Source organism: Prinia subflava, chromosome 19 (genome assembly GCF_021018805.1).
Source record: "Prinia subflava isolate CZ2003 ecotype Zambia chromosome 19, Cam_Psub_1.2, whole genome shotgun sequence".
NCBI classification, from domain to species: domain Eukaryota; kingdom Metazoa; phylum Chordata; class Aves; order Passeriformes; family Cisticolidae; genus Prinia; species Prinia subflava.
The window spans coordinates 6,677,971-6,700,685 of NC_086265.1; the positions used below are offsets into that span (position 1 = coordinate 6,677,971).

Consider the following 22,715-nt stretch of genomic DNA (forward strand, 5'->3'; position numbering starts at 1 on the left):
GAAATAAGTTGATTCAAGTAAAAGGAGTTAGGAATTTGGGAAGTGAATGCTTATTCCAAATTATGCTCTGAAAATCTGGTTTCTTGTGACACCTTAGAAGTCTCCTGGAAAGGAGCCTTATTTTTTATGGTTTGCCCTCTTAAAAATAAGTCACTGAAAGTTAGGAAAAAAAAAATCTTGATTTGAAGAAGAATGTGTGAGGATTTTGCATTTTTTCCACTTATTTTAGCTAACATTCTTTCTGCATGATGTTTGGGAGCTGAAATACCACTTACACAATTCCAAGGAATAAGTTCTGAAGAAAACTAATTATACTATTTCCCACAGCAATGCTTAATATGCAAAGATTGCTTCTAAATCTGCTTTCCAGGTCATCCTTCTTTTCTTCACACTTCCATTTTGACTTTCAATGAGGTAATTTCACCCTTAAGCTCATTAGTTTCCATAGGAAATGAATTATAAAAAATGCTAAGTGTGCCATATGAGGTTTAACATCAAAGACATTTCTAGACAGACCATGAATATATGTTGAAGCTGTATTTAGTCTCTGTTGGGTATTCCTTTCAGTGCTGCTGAGTTTCACTTGCTTTCATTAGGTAAGTGTTGGCTTAAGACTTCCATTTTCTTTTCCCTTGCAATCCAAATTAATCTTTAATTGTTTAGAATAAAATCTACTGACTGGACTGTTTGAGTCAGATGTGTTTTGTTAGGGCTGGTGTGCCACCCTCCTGAGGAAAATAAAACCCAACAAAACAGCTCTGGGTACAAAGCTTTGTAACCAACTGCTCTTAACAAAAAGTTGACTTCTGAAAGGAAACCTCAGTTCATGTTTTTGCTGCTAAGTTATAAGTGGATTTTTCTTGCTAAATGCAATTTTGAATCTTCCAAGTTAGGATACATTACCTGAATGTTAAATCTGCTGTTTTCCCTTTGACTCTCCAATCCCAATCACTTTAAGTACCTGACAGTAAGAACCTCAGCACACCAGATTCTTGTCAGCTTGTATAGCTTCAAGCTTTTATTTTGAAGCTCTGTTTAAACAGTGAAAAAATAGGGAATGCCCACATATTTTTGTCCTATTTAGTCTACTTAACACATTGGCTAGAGGGTTTGACTAGTATATTCCAGAATAATTCATTTTAAAAAGAAAAAAGGGGACCATTACTCAGTTTTGTTGAAAAGAATGCTTCTCTTTACTAGCTCCATAATGTTTTTTGACATTTTTCCCCCATGCAATTGTGATTGGAATGATTTTTCCCCCTCTTCAGTGAGTGTTTGGAGTGCTTATCCCATTTGCTGCTTGGTTACAGAACAGAGAATTCACGCAGCAAACCCTGCACTGCACACGGGTAAAACTGAGTGCAAGCCCATGCATGAGGGATGAGGTTTTCTGTCATTAAAAGTGGCAGCAGAGCTCTCCAAAGTAATAATAGCTGTTAGGAACAAAATAAATGCCATAAGTAATACTATTTAAAAACTAATCCTAGTCAATATTTACAGCTGAGAGTATTAAAGCACTTTATTCCACCCAGAGCTTTCAGAATTTCTTAACTCTGCACTGTGACTTTTTTGAAGAGTTTGGGTAGAAGCTGTTTGTGTCTGTGGGGGAAAAAAAAAAGCAGAAATGAAAACTTCAAAACAGTTGCTTTAGCTCTAAGAGAAAAAAAAATTTATACATTCTTTGAATGTACCAAATAAAACAGAAATACCTTGTTAGCAGTTAGTTTTAGTGATCTGCCTAAAAAAAAATCAAAAAAAACCTAATCAAATAAAAAAACTTCAAAAGGCAGGTCAGGAACTGCAGTCTCCCCTGGGATACCTGCAGCACCCACCTGCAGGCATTGGGTTTCAGTATATTTTAGTGCCATAGGGCATCACCTTTACCACACAACTCAGGCTTTCAGCAAAACAAAGTGTTGTTACACCGTAGAAATGAGTAGTTAAACATGCTTTTATTGAAAAAGCCACTTTTTCCAGCCCTTCAAATGTAACTATTGTCAATGATTGAACACAAGTACTTTTCAAAAGTAGATTTTAGTATTTCAACCTTTAGAAATGTAATAAGTAACAGAACATTGAATTACAATGTATAAGAATTTAATGCAGTGAAAGTTATTGTTAGAGTACTGAAGACTTCTAAATACTTTTTAAATCATAAATATATTAACTCTTCCCTTTGAATCAAGTAGCATTAATTTAAAACAACAACAACAAAAAAATACCCACCAAAAAAGAACCAACCAACATGGAGCCAGGCTTTGGCACTTCAAAACTATTCAACACAGTCTGGAAATAATAAATGCAGAGACTTGTTTGCTGTTCATGTTTGAGTCAACTGCTAAAGGGCAAATGTGTTTTTGCTTCCACTGCTACCAGCTGCACGGCTTCTATATCTAGGTAGACATGTAAACATACAGAGAAAATATAAGGCAAAACCTATAGTCCTATGTTGCATATCTCAGACATTAATAAGTGGCAAATGGAAGCTGTAATAGCAGGTGAAATCATAAATAATTCAGTTAAATATTTCAGGAATCAGCCTTAAATGCCTTCACAGGGAAGGATTAAGATAACTGGATGCACACTGCAGCTAATACAGGGGAAGAATTGTGCAGATGATTTCTGACACCTGTTTTGTGACATACTATTGCTTTAAAACAATGTGCTGTCTCAGCTGCAAAATGCAGCTTCAGAGGGAATGTTTTCATTTAAGAAAGAAAAACAATTCTGAATTGTGGGACAAACATGCAGGAGTCTCTTGCAAAGACAGGAAAATATCACCAGGAGGCAATTAAAATACTGATGGGGTTATTAAAGGCAATAGGACTAGCAGGCTTCCCTTTGGTTCAGTGTTCCATTGAATGCCCTGGATTTGTACTCAGGGAGGCACAGCCACGTAGGGTTAATTTTTAAAGAAAGTGAGCACTCAAAGTTTGCCCCACCTTAATTTTGTCTTTCAAGTCTTGCCTGCTGAAGGAAGGGGAATCGTTCTCTGGTCAATGTGCGTTACCAGCAATAAATAGCTGGTGGATATAAGGATCAGAGCAGCTGCAAATATCCAAGTGTTGGATGCTGAAGACTATTCCTAGCATTTCACTGTTTTTGTACACATGCTCCTGTTGCCATGAGGAGTCATTTGATGTAGTGGACTGAGGTGTTCTAAGCCTATGTAGACCTAACAAAGATAAAGCTACATCAGACTTTAATAGAACAACCATCTGGTATTGGCTTGCCTTCTCTAAAGAGTTAGGAGATGAGATAATCTTTAATGCTCTTTAGTATTAGAGTTGCTAATTCTTGTTAAGCTTTGTGCTAGACTGCAGAAGTTATGAAATACTTAAAATGAAGTTTACAAAACTGTATGCAAACATGCACGATTGAATTCTTACCCTTGACTTGGCATGGCTTGGATTGTACAGGCAGAGCTATAAACAGAAGTTAACTCAGAGCTCCCAACAGAAAGACTCCAGTGATAGCACAGGGACAGGGGACTGATTTACATTTCAGACACAAACCTCGGTGTGACAGCCCCGGGTTACTTTCATTCCCATCCCAGAAAAGGGTTTCTGCAGTCTGAAGTACCTTTTCAGAGGATGCTTTTTTATACCGACTACATCCAAATCTCATGCAGGAGAAGAGAGATGAGGTTAGTGAGCGTAAGGGGAGATGTCATTTGTGCTGTGCATTTGTGGTTTGTATCCTTGTAATCTCAGTCCCACGTGTGGGAAGCAAAGACTGCTCTCAACAAAGCTGCCACATGTGACTGCCACACTCAAGTGCTCGGCACAGCTTCTGCTCTGCTCGTGTCCCTGTTCCCTCTGGGTCTGGGAACTGATGTTTCAATCTTTCAAGGACATCACTGGACTGAAGCCTGGCACAGCGTCGGAGCAGCGGGGCTGTCGCAGTTCTGTGAGGTCTCAGCAGTGTTGGCACCTCCACCTGCTGAGCTCTGCTGGTCCCTGGAGGAGCAGGGGGCCTTCCCGTGGCCTTTGTATGGCGTGGGGGGTTTTGCCCAAAGGGGGAGGCTCGGGGTGAAGGTGGCAGAGCTGCTCCCCTCCGCAGTCTGAACCGCCGGCTGTTTCTCTGGCACGGCCGGAGCATACACAGCATTCTGCTCTGACAGGTGATCTCCACACTGACTAAGGTGTTCTGCCAGGACCAGAGGCTGCTGATCATCCCCTTCTTCAGAAATAACAAAAACTGGTTTGTTTTTATCTGTTTCTACCATAAGCTCCTTTGTTTTTGAACCGTTGACCAAGTTGATTTTCAGTGGGTTGGAGCTCTCTAGAAGATTTTTGGGGCTCTGGCTGTTAACTGGAGATGCTGCCCCCAGATGTCTTGAGGGATCCAAGGACCTCACATGTTTGCTGTCAGGGGGACTGGCTAAAAATCCAAAATAAGGGTTCCCAAATCTGGATTTCTTCAAATTGCAGGAGGTTAACTTCCGCTGCCTCTGTGCAGACAGAGTGAGGGGATATGAGGCGTTACTGACAGATGAATCAGAGTAAACAGTCTCTGATGCTCCCTCTATCTCAGTGGCTGAGATTACCTTTCTGGTTGGCACACCTTGGGATCTTGCAGCTGTAGAAAAACCCTGCACAAAATAGCACAAAATCAGTATATGTGCCATAAAAAGCAGATCTCTCTCAAAACTTTGATCCTGAGAGAACAAAGTTAAAATTCCTGGTTGTTTTAGAGGTAAGATGCATTCTTTAGCAAAAACCCGTATTATTACCTTAAAAAGGAAGAAACATTCTTTATTAGCTTTGTAACAAGCTGCTGGTTTGATGACTACAGTCAGTGAGACCCAGATATCCCCGCCACACCTACGGATTCCTTGCAGTGCAATAATAATAAATTAATTATAACAAATTCAAGGCATAACCAGGGGGAAAAAGCACATGTCAGAACACTCAAAGAGATAATCTTGTCTGAAGGCATTTTTTAATGTTCTTCTGGACTGGGGACAATTTCTTAACCAGGCGCCAACTGCTGGAAAATACAGCTGCTTAATATATTAGGAAAGCCTGGCTAAATTACAATATAATTAGGCCAGAGAGTTTCCCATACACCAGGGGAAGATGGGCTGAGATGTGTTTGCAGTGCAGGACAGAGAAGTGAGGCAGTGGCCGAGAGGAAAACGCGTCCCATCAGTGAACAGTGGGAAATATTGGAGCCCAGACCCCGAGATCCTCCCCTGCCTGCAGGACTCACACTGCTGTCAACCAGCTTCGTGAAGGGGCTGTTGGTGCTCCAGCTGCACCATTTCTTCTGGAGCTGTGGGATTGGGGCCAGGAGGTCGTGGAAGGTGCGGGCGCTCCAGGTGCGCTGCCTGGGACAGGGATTCTCCAGCTGCACGTTCCCCTTCTCGGCTGCGGCGGCCGCGGGGTGGGAGCTCAGCCACTCCGACACCGAGGCCGGGCTTGTGACACTTCTCTTCAGGTTTTTGTCCTGAAAAGGGTAAAATGAAGATCGTTTACAGGCATCACAACATTTTAAAAACACTTTGAGAACTGATTGACGCAGGGGTTCTCAGAGGACACAGGAATGCAGCTTCTCCTCGTTGTTCCACTGTGCTGCCTGAAGCTCCTGGCTTCCCTGCAGGAAAGGTTTACCTTCCCTCCCCAGTTTTGGGTTTAATGCTCAAGTGGGAAATTTCAGTTACATAAAATATAGTCCTACAACCCTCACTAAATATATGGAATATCTACAGCTTAATTTTACTGGAAGTATTTGACAGATCAGAGCCATAAACTTCACAGTGTAAAACAGAATTCTTCTGCTCTGCTAGGCTCTTGGAAGGCTCCAGGTGTGTCTCTCTGGGGAAATAAAACTTAAGGGGAGCGGAGGCTGCTGAAAGAAATCCAGAATCAAGCAAGAACAGAAGTCTCAAAAATGCACAGTTCAGGCGAAAGGACTGAAGTAAGGGATGCTCTTCATCTTATGTAAGGGAAGAATTAAAAACTAAAAAGAATGAAAAATAAAGGAAATAATCTGTTCTCAGTGTTTGTGCTGAATAGAACAAGAAGCACAAGAACTGGATTGGAGCCAAGGAGATTTGCACATTTCACATAAAAAATGCTCATTGGGTGGACAACATGCTTTAGGAGTAGAACAAGACATCCAGACAGGTGTAAAATTGGCATCATCAAAAGGTGAGACTACATTAAACTGCTGTCACCAGCCCTGTGTATGAGCAGAGTTGATCAGACATGGGAATGAACATCTCTTCCACACTTCGTAAGTTCTGATGTTGCATCTGAAATCACAGTTTTTGCCCTTAATATTGATATGAGCTTAGAGCCAGAAAAGTTAGAGTCCCTGTCATTCCTATGAATCTCTTCTAGTTCTTACTAATACTTCACCTGTTATTTAAGCCTCCTGTTACACAACTCTATAGATATTTTTAATTTTCAGCTGTGCGAATATGGTTGTCATGAGAAGAATGCAAAATCCACATTCCCAAAGTTTACATCGTTCTTAGAGAGTGTCTGAAATTAATCCCACAGTGTCCTGGATTTAAAAAATCCTGAGAAACCAGAAACACATAATTTGTTATTTCTGAGAAACTGAATCTCCCAAGTTTCTGCAAATCAAAGAAACTATTTAGTGAATGTGTCATATTGGGAATGGATGGGCAGAGAGGCACGAAATTAGCACTAGATCAGAAAAAGAAACTCAGTAGGAAGCCAGGAGAGGCATCAGGCTCTGGATAAGTTTGTTTCAACATTAAGCTCCTAGTCTAAGATTTTATTAAAGGGACAATCTTTATTTATAAATTTTTAAGCCAGCTGTCATCTCCTCAGCAGCCCCTTCAGGCTGTCTTAGAATTTATTATTCTAATATTATTATAAATACCTCCAAACTGATGTAAAAATTAGCCACTGGTTTTGAGATAGGTACACTGGAAGTAACTGGGAAGATGAGCCATGTATTTTGTAGCCTTTTGAAAATGTTTTGGCAAGAAATGTTTGTTAAACGTGCATGATCATACTCTTTACTCAAACCTTTTCATCTGAAACTTGCAGTGTCTGATCAGAAGTCAGAGTTCAGAGCCATAAGTTAGCCAAAGGGTGAATGATGCTTTAAACCAAAGGGGATTTAGAGAGCCAAGACTCTGCTGGAAGACACCTGGAACCTCCCCTAAAGCAATCTCACCCTCTGTTTCCTCATGCCACTCACACAGGGGGTTTTTTCCTCTCCCAGCTCTTCCCTCATAACACAGGACTGGTGTCTTCAAAAAGCTGCAGAGCAAAATCCAGTTACTCACTGGCTCAGGCCCAGCAGAGCTGAGGCTCACACGTGGTGGGCAGCACAGGACCAAGCAGCCAGACAGAATTTCTCAGGCAAAATATCAAGATAATTTTTTAAATGAAAGCTCCTTATACCATGACAAATTCTAGTCGAGCATTTTGTCTGAGGTGACTCTGCTGGCATTATTTACTGCACTGTGAAGGCTCAGGATTTCACACATGTTTTCACATGGGGATAACTGCTTAGCTCCTGCCAAGGAACGGGCTGTGCTCCAGCAGATCTCTCATCCCTCTGCTAGTGCTGGGCCACAAAGCCATGCTCCATATCCTCTGTGAGGCCTGGAGCTTGGCTGGCCAGCAGCACTTCACACCCTAAAAATACACATCCAAAAATTCAACTGTAAACACGTCTAACATCCAGGAACCCTCAGTGTAAAGGCCTGGTGAGAACCCGTTTGAGGGAAGGTTTGCAATTAGTCTGCTGTGCTCAATTTCCACACCCCTGGAAAGGATGGTCTTCAGCTGCTGGGAAAGGCCCAGGGCTTTTAAAAAGGCCCTGCCTTGCTTCCAGCCTTGGTTTTCTGTTCCTTGAGGAATTTGGTTGGGAGTATTGCCTCCCTTGTGTGCTGCATGGACATCACTGAGGAGATGCTGCCTGAGTTAATAATGTGTTTAATTCTTTGGGTTACTTTCACTGTTTTAACTCTCTTGGGTTTTTTGGGGTTTTTTTAATGTATAAATGCCCTCTGAAGATTGCTTGCAGAAGCAATGTCAGAATAGAAATGGGGGATTTATGTGTATTTGTTCCTTCTGATTGAAGGGGGAAAAGGGGCAGGAAAATGTTTTTCCCTCCTGCCTAGAAGCTGGATGTGTGTGGGGCAGCCACCAGGTGAAGCTCTCTGCTCTGGGGAGGGCAGGTGTTTGTCCAAGGGTGCCCAGTCTGGCTATGACTCCCAGTGCCCTGCTCCACAGCAGGAAACCTTCAGGCAAGGGAAGGCTCCAGAAGGTTTTCCCTTCTTTCCCTCTTTCTGTTTGTCAGGGTGGCCAGCTGGAGGAAAAGCGCAGCACGTGTCTTACACCAGTGTAGGAAAATCCTGACCAGCTTGGCCTCCTGGCTAATTTCCTAATCAAGTGCAGGGATACAGAATGCTTTTGTTTTGTAAACTGTGACAGGAGTATTACACAGCCTGTCCTGGGCATGTGAGTTCCTTGTGCTGGTTGTTTATCCTCTTGTGGGAAAAAGAGAGGGCACTGGAGAAGAGAGTATTGACCTGGGAAAGGCTTAGCAGACACTTGTAATGAATGTGTTCTGTCTGCACTCACTCCAGGTTGAAGAGGTGACAGCCAGACCTGAGGCTTCTGAGCCATCATCTGTTTCTAAGCAAATAAAGGACCAGGAGTCCAGGAGAAAGAGGTAAAATCAGAGAGAACTGCTGAATCAATTCAGATTTCTGTCTGTGAATTTGTGAGGGCCTCAGTGCTTTCACTTGAAGTACTTGATTTTTTTGGAGCCTAAACTGTTAATTTTCACATCAGCTAGGTGAGACACTTTCTGACAAGCTGAGGAGCTGAGTAACTGCCCTGTTCACTTGCAGTGGTGGGCAGGAGGAGGTCTGACTCTCAGGCCTTTCAGTTGCTACAGGTGGTAATTTTAATGGAAAATCAGCTTTGCCAATTAACACTTCTGCAGGCTGGTCCTGCTGCCTGCTGGCAAACATCTCCATTATTTGCTAGCAGAGGTGAGGTAGGGTTCTGCATTTGCTCTTCCCAAAGCTGGGAAGATACTGGCTCAGGGGATCACAGGCCACATCATTTGATGGCAGGGGTAGGAGAACTGTCTGCTTCAGTCCCTGCCATTCTAGAAAGTGGGCATTAGGCATAAATGGACAGGTATGATAAGTGCTGTCCAAGGGTCATCCTGCAGCTGGCTAGAGGTGCTGGGGGATGTACCTGTATCCTGTAGGTGGTAAAGCTCAGCCCACTGGTGCCAGGTCCAGCAGAAATGATGAAAACTTCATCACTGCCAGTCTCAGTGGTCACTGCAGAGATGGAGGAGGGCACATCTGGGTCAGTGTCCTGTGGAGACCGTTCTGTGCTGCCTCTGCAGGAAGGGACTGAGAAAGGAAGAAAACCAATAAAGACTGCTTGCAAGAGTCCAAAACATCTGTTTCCAACTCCTCCATGACAAACCCTCCTCCCTCCCTCCCCAGACAATCTTACAGGCTTTGGCTAGCTGTTGCACCAGCCAGAACAAAAATCAAGTCAACCGTTTGCTCTCCTGAAACTGTAAGCTTTTAAAAACAAAAGAACTGAGGAGAAACACCCTTGGGTCTGCTTTCTAATAAAAACAAACATGAACTGAAATTCCTTGTGTTAAACACATGAGGTTGTGCTGCAGATCAGAAACTTGCAGATGTGCTCAACTCATTATTTATTTTTATTTACTCATACCTGGTAATATTGGGAGCTGTAGTCTTTGGTTAGATCTCAGTGAGGCTGCTCCTACAGGCAGCCTGATGCTCCAGGGACTGCTATGGGGGGGTGTGTGTGTCTGCACATGTCCCCAGGGCCTGTCCTCTGGTCCAGGCAAGAAGAACTCTGGCCACAACCTCCTCAAGAAGGAGATGGGAAGCTGTCGTGGCTGGGCTTACAGAATTAGCTTTTATGGAAATACCCTTGTGAGAGCTGTGAGTAGTGGCTGATGGTTCACTGATAACCAAAAGGGGCACTGGGCAGCTCATGTGTTGTGACTAAAACTGCAGCAAGTGACATTCTCAGCAGCTTGGCTGGATGCTTTTTTCTGGAAGCACAATATGAGATAAATGCCACCCAAAGCACCTCCATCCATACAGACCCACAGAAACAGTGAGCTCTGGGAGCTGGAGCTGGCCAAAGACAATTCGAGCATGGTGAACCCCATCCTTTCTGAACAAAGTTAGGCCCGGGGCAGGTGAAACTCCTCCCCAGTTTATGGATCTGTGTCAGATGTTTGTAGCAGCCTGAACCCAACACGTTTGCTCTGCTAACCCAGTGTCTCTGCAGTGCCATGTGCTGTGACAGCTTGTGTTGGCAGCGCGCTGGAGCTGTGCTTCTGCGAGTTCCTTGCCAGGGGAATTACCCTACCAGGGAGGGGGGAGCAGCAAGGGACAGTCCCACAACAAAGCCTCTCTGCTGTGGAGTAGCTCTCCAGCTGTGCATGGGCGAGACAGTGCCGAGGCTGCGGGGAAGGAAGGATCTGATGAAGTGCCCGGGGCTCCGGGGTGCCCTGACCCGGCCCGGCCGTGCCCGCACTCACCCGCCTGTTCCCGGCTCACAGAGTGGTTGTTGTTTTCATTCTCCCGGCTTGGCACCACCAGCTGGAGCTCATTGATATCGACAGTGGAGTTCTGGATCCTGTTCTACAACTCAGAACATGCCCCAGTAAACATCGTCAGATAAACAGTGCAACAGCCAATGTGAAAGAGAGAAACAGAAATTGCTGAAGCCATTAGCACTAACCTCCTGGTCACTGCATGCGTTGGATGAGCTCCTTTTGGGGCACGTTCTCTGCCTGAAAAGGAGAGACAGCAACAACAACAACAAGCCCTCGAGTGAGTTAAAGATCCACAGCAGGAAAGTTCTCGGCTCTGCTCATCCTGCGAGGGGAACCCAGCAGGTTATGAGCATCCAAAATACTTGCCAAGACTCAAGGCAGCAAGGCCTGTAAACAAGGGGAGAAAATGATATGCTCATGTGGTGGAAAGTCAGCTGAAGAAGAGAAGAATCTGTCATCTTCTTCCCATGCTCACTACAAAAACAGGAGCAGAGCTCAGACCTTGGCCAAGTCCCACCAGGCTCCCCCTGCCAGCTGCTCTTTCACATCAGTAACTGAACAGCAGGACTGAGATTCTTCAGTCTGGGCAGTGACATCCTTCTTACCCTGCTAGACAGAATATTTCATTTGCATAGCTAATTCTGCATACTGGGTTATATTTAGCAAGCAGGGAGCATCAGATGCTGTTCATTTGTACGACAGTTTCACTAAAAGGCAGGGCTGTGGCAGATAATGATGGGATGAACTTGGCTGAAGGGACACACACGTGTGTTCTTAGCCATTTTTTCACATTTTTATTAAAACTGAGATTATGAAACAACCAGTGTTGTAAACTTTTGGATGAATAAGACTTAAAGGTATCACAAAGAAAGGCTGGCACAGGTGGAAGAGATAATGACTGGAACAAGTGTAGTCTGTGCCCAATGGTTCTTCAGGGAACAGAGCAAACACCAGGCAGCATCAGGCACTGATTAATAACCCAGGTTATTATTGAAAGGTAAATTCTCACCCCCAGGTGATGGCTGGGCAGCAGGCAGTGACTGGCAAGCAGCTTGGGTGGGGAGAGATGGCAACACTGAAGGCTTGATGGAGCCACTGCACATCAAGGGTTGGGAGGCTATGCAGATGTAAAGTGCAGTTGCAATTCATGGGTTGCAACCATAGAGCAAGGGTTTGACTGCATGGGACAGGATTAAAATTAAATAAGGTGGACGTATCTGTTGTTCTTGGGGCTTGGGAAAGAAAATAAAAAATCCCCCATTACTCGAGCCAGGCTTCATGGCCAAAAGTAATTAGAATTATTGGCCAACTAACAACCGAAGCTTTCATTCCCTCCCCAAGTAGCAAACAAAAGCTGCAGTGTGGCAGAGACTTGGAGTTTCCCCAGAGAGCTTTGCCCTGCTCAGTGCAATGAGCCCGAGCAGATACTGCTGATGACTTGGTGCACTGGAGTGGCACTGGGTGCCAAGCCCATCCCAGGCCATTTCTACTCCTGGCAAGGCAGAGCCTGCTACTTTTAGCTGAGCAAGAGCAGAGATAGAAATGGGGAAAAAAAATCACCAGCTAAACCTGGTACCAGAGGAATAAATAAAGTATGAAGAGAAAAGAAAGTGGAAGGGAAGTTTACAAGGCCAAGAGCTTCCAGGTCCCTCTTGGCACCCTCTGCAGTGCCCAGTCCAGCCAGGGCAGTGTCCCTGTGCCTCGGGGGCTGCTCCCAGTTTTGAGTGTGCTGTACTGGTAAAGCACCATCATTTCCCCCCTCAGCCCACCCCGTGCCACCCTGACATTTTCTGCAGAGAGGACAGACTGTGGCTAATACACATTTGACACCTGATTTCAAGCCCCTATTTAGGACAAGAAGCATAAAATAGAGCTTGATGGGCTCAATCTAAAAGAAGTTTAATGCTTAGAGCTTACTGGCCTCAGCAGTCTTATTCTGAGCTGCATTAAAAACCCACAGCTGAGGTTTAGGCAAGCTCCAACCAGTGCCAGTGGTTCCAGAGACCAACACCCTCCAAGCAGCTACCACAGTAAAGAGGGAGAAAAGACTCTCCCAGTGCAACACAGGTGAGGTACCTCAGCACAGGTCATGGCATCACTTCCACCTGTCTCACTTAAATGCTCTAAGTCTGACAAAAAGCAGTGTAATCAAGGCTCCCTAGGAACAGCATGCAGGGAGTAGAGGAGGCTGGGAGGGTAAACACCCTGTCAAGAGGCTAAAGGAGTAGGGGTAGGCTCTACATTCAGTTAATAACTGGCTGAGGTATAGATATCTTCTTCAAAAAATGAGTTGTAGAGTAATGAAGAGGTATAAATGGCAGTGTTAAAAGAAGCAAGCCTAATCCTGTGCCATAGGACCCCTGGTAGGATGTATTCCCAGCGACCTGAACACACAAACATTGGTGTGTGGGGCTGAAATCCTGTGGACTTTTTTTTTTCTGTTGGTCAGTAGGAGCAGAACATTATTTTGTAAACATCTGACAAGCAAAAAGCCAAACTGTGAATGTGAGCAGCATGGCCTGACTTTCTAAACAGGCTTTGCAGAGGAAACCTCAGCCAGTGGAGCCTCAGATTGCCAGTGTACTTTTTGGGTTGAATAATACTCTGCTTCATGGATCGTTACAGTGAAATTAAATAGGGGTATTGGAGCAAGAACAGCCTACTCAACATGTGGATCAGCCCAGACTGCTGCCATAGCAAAGGGAGCCTGTTTCTGTCTCTTTTGAAGATTGGCGAGGGTATAAAAATAAAGTATTTGGTATCTGGAAGACATTTTACACCAGACTTTTTCCTTTAGAGCTAGCAAAAAACTGTGGTCTAAATTAGTGTTCTGCGAGCTCTTTAAAAAACAAAAAGGTTAGATGTAGCACATGCAAGTTTAACTCTTATAGCTACAAAAAGCTCAGACCCTGACAGCAGGAATTTCTATATATACAGCAACAGAGATGATATTTAAGCTTCACCACTGTGCCAGTGTTCTCTGGTGCCCACTGTGGCTGGCCTGCATTTTGTGTTTATTCAGAGAGAGCTAAAACGCAGCCTCCATGAGGACAAGGAGCTGCTCTGTCCAACCAGCCCGGTGGCGAGGGGTGTGTGGGCAATCCTGAGAGCTCTGGGGCTGGAGGATGCACTCAGGGTGAGGCAGGGGATGCAGGAAGGGAGAAACCAGAGCAGCTGCACGATGGCTCTGGGAAATAAACACTCCTGCCAATACCCAGCCACCAGAGTGGAGCCCTGCGAGGGGCACTGTTTGCTTCAGTTTACCTGATGTTTTCATTGAAGTCAAAACTGAAAAATGATGTTTATTTTGACAAAATCCTGGGGAGCACGGGCTCTGTTTTGAATTTGTTGGAAGGGAGAGAAATAAATCACTGTTTCTACAAAAATGTTTTCACTGGGAAGTTAGAAAAATGCAAACATATGCTGGGGGGCGGAGAAGTGTTCCTTGGATAGATATAGAGAAAAGAAATATATAAAAGAGAAGCAATTGGCTGGAGAGGCATGCTTGTGTAACCATCTGGTTTTAGCCTTTAAGTAGTTAATATGAGGGTCTGGAAATCCACAACCCAGCCTGACCATCAGCTCACTTGACTGATCGTTTTGGATTGCATTTGGGAACAATGAGAGGCACTGCAGCATGGCTCTGGGCTCTTCCCCAGCATCAAAGGGATGTGCAGATGACTTCTTAACACACTGAATGCATTGGATTTAAAATGTCTGCACAGTCTCGTGGATAAAATATGCTATAGATAGGAAAATATTTTAAAATCTTAATTCTGTGTAGTAATGCTTTGGTTATTATTTACTTTTCTGCAGAGTGCTAGTGATGGTTAGTTAGAGCCAAACTGTGGGATCTCTGTGAACAGATGCAGTGACAGTCAGCTCAGCCTGCTCAGGAGACTCAGGGAAGGGTGATCTTCCTGTGCTGATTTTGTCCATCAGCCAAAAGCTGAGGTTTGAAGGCACCACTGCCATTGAAACAAAAAATTCCCAGGAAAGTCCTGATTGTTCAGGTATCTCTGCAGGAAAAAGAAAATAAATCTGAGATACAGGAGCTGTAGAAGTAGGAAAGACAACTGAGGAGCCTAGGGCAGGAGTAGTGAGTGGCATTGACTTCCTCTGTACTCACTTTACCACATTTGGAGCACAGCAGGAGTTAGCAGAGAAAAGGAAACCTAACTCTTTTCTGGAAATGGAACTCTTTTGTGGCCTTTACCCTGTGGGTAATATCACATGCTTCCAAGGCTCTGGTGTGCATCACCTTACCTGCAAGCTACGCAGAGGGCAGAGAGCAAAGCAAGAGCAAAGACCACGATCCCTGTTACAATTGCCAGCATCATCATGTTCTCCCTCCTCTCCTGCCTCACAGCATCCACAGCGCTGGGGTCAGTGATGTTCCTGTACTCGAACAGCAGCGCAAAGCCTCGGCCCCGGTCCGTGGTGGTGATCAGCTCCATGATAACCTCAACCATTTCCAGAGAAGAACCAAAGACCATGGTCTTGTTCACAGGGGAATTTGGGCCACAGAAGCGAGAGGAGAATGTGATGAGATCAGAAACGTACAACACATCGTGGGGACAGACATCCACTGCTGACTGAGGGCTGGAGGAGATTTCCACGGGCAGTGCTGTTGAGGGGAGAGTCCAGCTCTCTGCTGTGACTTCATCTCTCTCACTAGCAGCCAGGTGGGCAAGCAAGACCTTCCCCTCCAAATCCTCTCCTGTTTCCAGGTCATTGGTAACAGAGGTATTTTGCCTCTGCACTGAGGCACTACCAGCCACAGGGAACAGCAGCTCTGCTGGCTGAGCCTTGGTTATCGCTTTGGGTTCCTTCATCTGCTTCCACTGGTTTTCTTCAGATGCTTGTTTGGCCCCATCTTTTTTTGAGATGGTTCCTGGAATGTCATCCAGGTGACCAGCAAGGGCCTTTGACTGGTCTCTGGTGCTGCTCAGGTTCTGAGCCACCTTTGATGTGGAGGTCCGGAGAGAGGGTTTTGTGGTGGGGACAGCAAAGTCCAGGTTTTCCCCAAGAGAAGGCATGTCCTTATTTTCTGTCGTAGCAGGGGCTGAAAAGCCATCCCAGGGGGTTGGAGTTTCACTAGAGCTCTCAAAAATGTCAAAGTCAAATATTTCCAAGACGAGATGGGTTCTCATGGGAATGAAGAACTGCCAGACGCAGTGTGTCCCTGGGTAGTAGTTGTTTGGAAAACCTGGTGACAAAATCAAGCCTCTTTCCATGGATTCCACCACTGCACCACAGGAGTAATACACCTGGGAAATAAAACAAAGGGTCTTACATCTTGCCATAGATCACACCCAGGATGCAGTCTGCCAGACCAATGGGAGTTCTGGCTTTTCTTTCCCTTCAGAGACTGGTTTAAAAAACCCTCAAAACAGGGCAATTCATTAGGCTTGTGCAAATCTTGCTTTTGTGGAGCATCAACCTAATATGGGAAGCCACTCTTAGAGACTATGGAAGTGTATATTGGATAGTCAACCTCCAAGAGAAATATAACCCACATAAGTAATTCACATAATTCTCACTTCCTACTACTGATAATTTGTGCTGTTGGCAAACATACAACTTTTTGACCACACAAATGTGTTGCCCTAAACAGTTGGTTGTGTGAGAAAAAGCTTAAGAAGCTAAAGGAAAAATGTGTCACAGCATTTAAAACTCTGTGTTATTTTCATTACAAAAACATTTTCATATAAAAAAGAATCTTTGCATTGATGATCACCCATGATTCATCCAACCAACTCATCTTCTGTTTCAAGGACATTCAGCCTTATTTACTTCAATAAAATGTAGCTGCTTTTGATTGGGCAAATCGTCTCTTTTTCAAGTGCAAAGCCTCTCAAAATAGTGACAGCAGATACCAGCTCTCACCAGTAAACCAGCAAGCAACATGCATTTTACATAACACAGCGACAGCTCCATGTGAACCTGCTATTTCTTCCTTCTCCACAAATAGCCTCCAGCCTCCAAGGAGGAAGGAAGTCCATAAATGGTGGCACTAACCACCATTCTCTGCTTTTCCAAAGGTGCATGAAGCTGCTTTTGCACATTATATTTACAACAACCTCTCCCAAAGCCACTCTCGGGGCCTTTTTTCAAGATTCTTTCATAAATTTGCAGAGCACAGAGCTCAATCTGTGCCTTAGGCAATTGTTTTTGAAAACGGAAAGAAAAGAAGAAAAAAACCCAACAACAATAAACCAGGAGTGCTGAGGTCACAAGCCCTGTGTCTAGGAGCATGGGTTTACAAGCATTAATTGGAAAAGAAAGGGAATGCTTTGGGTTTGGTGTGGTTTTTTATTGGAAATGATTAGTCGTCTTGGTCTGTTATCTATTTAAACACAAAGGAACTTGGCAGTAGAACAAACAAAGCTTATGAAGTCCATATAAAGCCACAAAGATCAAAATACTCCAGTTTTGTTTTCTCTCTTGGTCCCTCCCCTTGGCTCATATTGAAATGGAAAGAAAAAAAAATGCAACGCCAAATGTTGAAAGCTCCTGAATAGAAACAAAAAGCCAGACCTGTTCTGCGAGGCACAACCTTTGTGTTCCAGCAGGTGCTGCTCACATTCTGGGGGATTTCAGGGTGGTTGCAGGATGGCCACAGGAAAGGACCAAAACAGTAACAGTAGGTGGAAGCTGTGTTCTGTATTCAACTTGGAATCCAATATTTGACTTGTAAAAGTGTCATCTAAATCAAAGCTTACATTAATTACAGTGGAATAAACTACAGGCTGCTCATTTAAGGTACCTGGACTGGACTATGGCTGGAAGCCTCAAATGGAAAAGAAACCACATTCATTGCCACACACATATCATTTGCTGTCTAGTGCCTTAGGAGTCTCACCTGTAAACCCAAAATTTATTAATAGAAATTTACTGATCTTTTCTCCAGGAGGTAAAATGTTGGGGTTCAGTCTGGATTAGTTAATTCATGGTAAAAATCCAGGGGAAACAAGCAAAACTTATGTGAGTTTAAGAGGCTACAGGTCCTAACAGATCCATTTGCTAATTCACATCAGAATTATAGATACGTTTGTTGCCACTTGGATTTTACTGAAAAATTGCTGGTTTCCAGTGAATATGCCCGTCTTTCCTCAGGGAAAGGATGCCTCTTACACTTGGAAGAAGAATAGAGAGATTTTCTCTTACTTCTCTTGTATTCCTTCCCTCCATCCCAGCATATTGGTGCAGTCTTGCCTTTGTTCCACACTAATCTTCTGAGCTCACTGTGAAACGAGATATTTGCCTAGCAAGAAACAGTAAACACCACCTAACTTTTGCACTAAAATATGTGCCCAGTTTGGGAGGCAGAACTGCACCGGGACTGCTGCTCACAGGGTGGCACTCCTGGATGTGGGAGGATCACAGATTGGCTCAAGCCTCCTTAAATTAGCAGTGATTGAGGGTTGAGGTTTTGTTTTGAGGAATATGTGAAGCGATCCAGTTGCCTTTTTTCAGACCCTGAGAAGGCGCCTGGAGGCGTTCACAGCCCCTCCTCTACTACCAGGAGACTCTGCTGACACCCGGGAGCTGCAGCCCCAGCTCAGCGGGATTCATCCCCCGAGTGCTGAATGGGGAAGAGCATCCCCCCCAAATCCCTCGCCCTGCTCTCAGGATAAACTCCCCTTCCTGCCTTCCCTTTCACTCGGATCTGGCAAACTGTCTTCATTTGAGGAGGAATAAATACCTTGCACGTTCTGTGTACGTCCAAGGAGTGTCAGATGCCAGGTGCCTCTTGAGCCACCAGCTCAAGCCACCAGCCCCACCAGGGCTACAATAAAAACCCCAAGAGCTGCCCTGCACCCCAAACCTGGGCAGAGGGGGAAGTGCAAGGTGTGAATTCCAGAAATGTGGCTGAAAGGTCGTGGCAGTGGGAGAATTGTTCATTTATTATGGCTTGTGAGACCAAAAAGATTCAAGACTTGCTCTGAGATCAGGGAAAAAAAACCCACAAGGGACAGGAAATGCAAGACAGATCTGAGGGCAGGGGAGGGGGAAGGATTTCTGATTAGTTTATAATCCCCAACTGAATGAATGACAAAATGGTTTTGTTCATTTGAATCACCCATTATGAACCCTGAGTTTTGCCAATTAGACACAGATGTTCCCTTCTGCAGCAAACTATAGACTTGTGGGCTTTTGACAGATGCACGCAAAAAAAATTGGCACATTTTTAATCTTTCCAAATGATAGGTTGTTGTCTTTTTAAAAACAACACTTGATATATGCACATGCCAATTGCGAATTAGGTGAATTATGAGCAGGGAGAACCAGATTACCAGTCCTGTTTGTCTGCTTTTCAGTACCTTCCTCTCTGGCCAGAGGTTCCAAATGTTTCCAACAGTTGTGTGGAACTGAATCTTGAGGCCATCAGGTCAGACAAATCCTACCTGCTTTCTGTATTGGGGTAACTGGGGAACTGCATTCAGTACTTTCAGAAGTAACTCAAATCTCAGTTGTTGCTGCCTGGCCATAGACACAATGGCTGGCTATTTCAGAACATGCCAAGATGTTGCATTTCCCCCTTTCACACTACGCAGACCACTCAAAAGCTTAAATCTTGTGCCATCACAGAAAAATGCCCCATTGTCATGTACTTACCTCCTCCTGTGCTGGTGTTTGGACTGGGAAGTTAATACTGACATCAGCTTTGAGCTATTTAGGATACAGATGTGTAAGGAGTTATAAGGCCTCTGCAGCAGGAAACAGAGGGCTGGGGAATACAAGGAGGACCTTGTGCTTGTCCCTCGAAGGTGATTGTGGAAGTGGTGCTGCTCTGATGGTGCTGAGGATGCTCTGCTGCCCTCGGAGGAGCACGTCTGCAGCAAACCCACGGGTGATGCAGTTTTGGGGAGTTTTTCTTACACACAAAGCTGTGCTGGGTTGGAGCAGAAGTGGCCAGAAGTGACTGCAGGACATTGTTCAGGGATCTCACCCACAGCTGCCTCCTGAGGAGCACCAGCTCCCAAAGAAAGAGAAGCCCTTGCTGTACTATACAGGGGTGCAGCACAAAGCCAGTATGTCACTGCTTCAAACTGGATTCTGTACATCAAAGAGCTCTTGAGAAGCAGCAGGCACTGATGAAAAGCAGAATTCTCATGCATAAAAAGGAGAAAATTATTGTTTTGGGCAGATGGGATTTTACCATAAGGCCCACCAAAGAATATGCACTGGGAAGAATAGTTATCATCATCTGAGTAATATAACTCTTAATTCTGCTCTCCACTCACACAACACCTACAGATGTAGGCCTGGAGCCTCTGCATTTTTCCTGTAGGAACATTGTCAGGGAATCAACACATTCCAAGGGAATCCCACTCTCTACAAGATTAATTTAATTTAATCATATAATTTCCACCCTTTAGTCACAATTACTCCCAAAGAAGGCAGCAGGCTAGAGCTGAACCAGAGGGACACTCAGAAGCAAGCTCCTCACTTTGCCAGGACAGGACAAGTTCTTGCAGCAGCTCAGAGCAACCCCATGCTCAAAAGCTGCAGGGGACCTGCAAAAAGCCATGGATGGCAAGTTGTGACAGGCTCTAGCTGGCCCCCAGCCTCCTCAGGGGTGGGTACCAGCCCCTGCCTGAAGCACAGGGAGCAGGCATGGCTTGGTTCCTCAAGCTTCTCTGTCCTGCCTCAGGAGACAAGAGCTGCTGGCCTGGGGTGATGCTGGGAGCCCGGAGGGAACGTGGGAGGACACTGTGGCGTGTACTGGGAAGAGAAGGGGACACGGCCAATGTGTCCCCTTCTCTTGTAAAGAGACTTGTAAAGCCCTGCTGAGGAGAAGAGGAAACAAAGTGATGCAAGGCCACGGGCAGGGAAATCCTCAGCCCATTTGTGTTCTTAGATTTTGCTTCTTTTTCTTCATTCATGTTAATGCTGGTTATGAGGAGATGCTGGTTGCAACATCCTAGAGGACATCATCCCACTTGCATCCCAAAGACTGTTTATTTTAAAGTGTATTTAGTTCAAAGAAGGGGAAGGAGGACGTCCTGTCTTGATGTTTGATATTCCTCTGTGAGCACGATCTCAGAACCTCTGGCTTGGGACTTGTCCAACGTAGCTTGTTTTCTTTTATAAAATACCCAAGAAATAGCAAGTTCTTGTGGTGCATACCCAGAGTGAAAGCTCAGCAGAGGAAACTGGAGACACACAGCTGAGCCACTGCATTTCCAGGACATCCTCAGGGGCCAAGCCACACACCTAATAGAGGTACCCAGCTGCAGGCTCACAAGGAAATGCTGTGCAAAGTTCATAACCCACTTTGCCCTCATTAATGCTTTATGCACATCTCAACTTCTGTGCATTTCTCACATGTATTTCAAGTTTCAGGCAGATTTAAAAATGTCTCTTCCACATCTTTTTAGAAACAAGCGTAGGAATAATCCACTATATTTCAAACTGACTGAACATTTAAGAAGTGCTGCATTTATTAGTCTTTTCAAGCACAGATGCCTATTAAATCCTTATCCAAGTAAAAGGGCTTTTTGGTCTTTGCTTGAAAACTGTACAAGAAAAAAACTAATACTGGAGTAATAAGTGGAGGTGAGGATAGAAGCTTTTCATGCAGACCTTAGGCCCTTTAAAAAATCATTCTGAAGTGAGAATACTTGGTTATGATCCCATGATTTGAATCAGAGGGTTATTTTATGTTTTGTCCCTTCCTGTGAAATAGCCCCACTACTTAAACACTTCTGAGAGTAGAAAAGAAAGAACTCCTCTACAGGTAGATTTTTTTTCTTAATTTAAAAATCAAAATCTCCTGCAGCTGCCTAGTGTCAGAACAGGACAGTCCATGGACATTCCACAGTAGCCTGATCTTGTCAGCCCACAGCTGATTCAACAGAAGCCACAGGGGTAAGCAAATAGTTTCTGCACAGAGAAGGATGCAGCCTTAGAATCAAAGATTGTTCAGCATGGATGATCAAATTTAGCCATCTGAGCTCAACATAGCATCAGTGGGATGAAAATCCAGCAAGCTTTATTTGGGATCACTCACCCCTCCAAAATTAAAAACATCTTATGTGCACACATGCACACACACGTGTGGTTCTTTCAAAGAGCTGGAAACGCTTCAAGGCTGCTTCACCACCTCCTTCACATTTATTCTGCCCAAGGGACCTCTTTAAAACTCTGGCTGCACCAACATCTTTGCTCCAAACATGGAGGGGGAGGCATGGCATCCCAGCTATTTTCCCTTTCTCCCCTCCAGACATAGGAAGTTCATTCCAAGTTAAAGATCACTCGGACTCCTGAGGACATTTGAACAGAGCCAGCCAACCTGGGATGAAATATGAAGTGGCCCAAACATTCAGCCAGAGCAGAAAGAAAATGCTAAACTTGGGGTGTAAAAAAGGAAATGAGAAGGAAAAAGGGAAAGTTGTCATTCCACAATCCCGGCTTACAAGGGAAAAAAAACAAAATAAAGACAAGTCTTTACTTGCTGACATGGCTGGAACTTGCTGCAAAGCTACCAGAAATACAATTCTTGTGGTTCCCAGCAAAAGCCCCAAGCTCTCCTCTCGCAGTATTTCCAAGCTAGGGAAGTCTGAGCTTTTTGGATGCGCATCAAATACAGGATCTGAGGAAAAACTATCCCAAGAGTAAGACAGAAAACTCCAGTCTGTTTGTTTAAGAAGTGACCACATTTCCTTCACTAGCTGACTGATCTAGAGACCAAGGCTGGTAGGACTTTTTCCAGGCAGAGGACAAAGTTAATCAGAGACTTTGGAAAATTAGTGCTCTATTTAATTTTGCATTTTCAGCTCATCTTTGCATGCAAGGTTTATTTTTTCCATTAGAGTGAACTAGATACAGCTGCAGCACATCTAACCCATTTTTTCCACCTGGCAGTATAAGAATTCCTAGAAATGCCTTGGAATCACCACTTCCCTCTCTGCCAAATTGCCTTTGCTGTTTGAAGCATGAGGCAACAGCAAAAGGAGACTCTCATCCCACATTAGGGCAACTCTTCAAGTCTGGGTGACTGAAAGTAGCAGAGTTAGCAGAAGCGGATCAGACATGGGATTGACAGAGCACAACAAAATTTGCTGACCCTTTGCTTAGTTATTAGCTTCCCGTCCTTTTTTTAGTCTCTATTTGTAACTATTTTTTCAGCTTGATCTCCA

General features: G+C 44.5%; 1 protein-coding gene across 1 annotated transcript in view; it reads right to left on the reverse strand.

Moving 5' to 3' along the window:
* Positions 1-1,933: 1,933 nt before the first annotated feature.
* Positions 1,934-22,715, reverse strand: part of LOC134560431 (uncharacterized) — a 31,766-nt gene continuing 10,984 nt past the window's right edge. The window contains exons 2-8 of the mRNA XM_063416424.1: positions 14,833-15,836; positions 10,752-10,803; positions 10,549-10,651; positions 9,204-9,367; positions 5,215-5,451; positions 4,550-4,594; positions 1,934-4,453 (exon numbers count right to left, since the gene is read on the reverse strand). Of these exons, the coding sequence (XP_063272494.1) occupies positions 3,857-4,453; positions 4,550-4,594; positions 5,215-5,451; positions 9,204-9,367; positions 10,549-10,651; positions 10,752-10,803; positions 14,833-15,836 (2,202 nt within the window). The 3' untranslated portion in view covers positions 1,934-3,856. The remainder of the gene's footprint in view (positions 4,454-4,549; positions 4,595-5,214; positions 5,452-9,203; positions 9,368-10,548; positions 10,652-10,751; positions 10,804-14,832; positions 15,837-22,715) is intronic.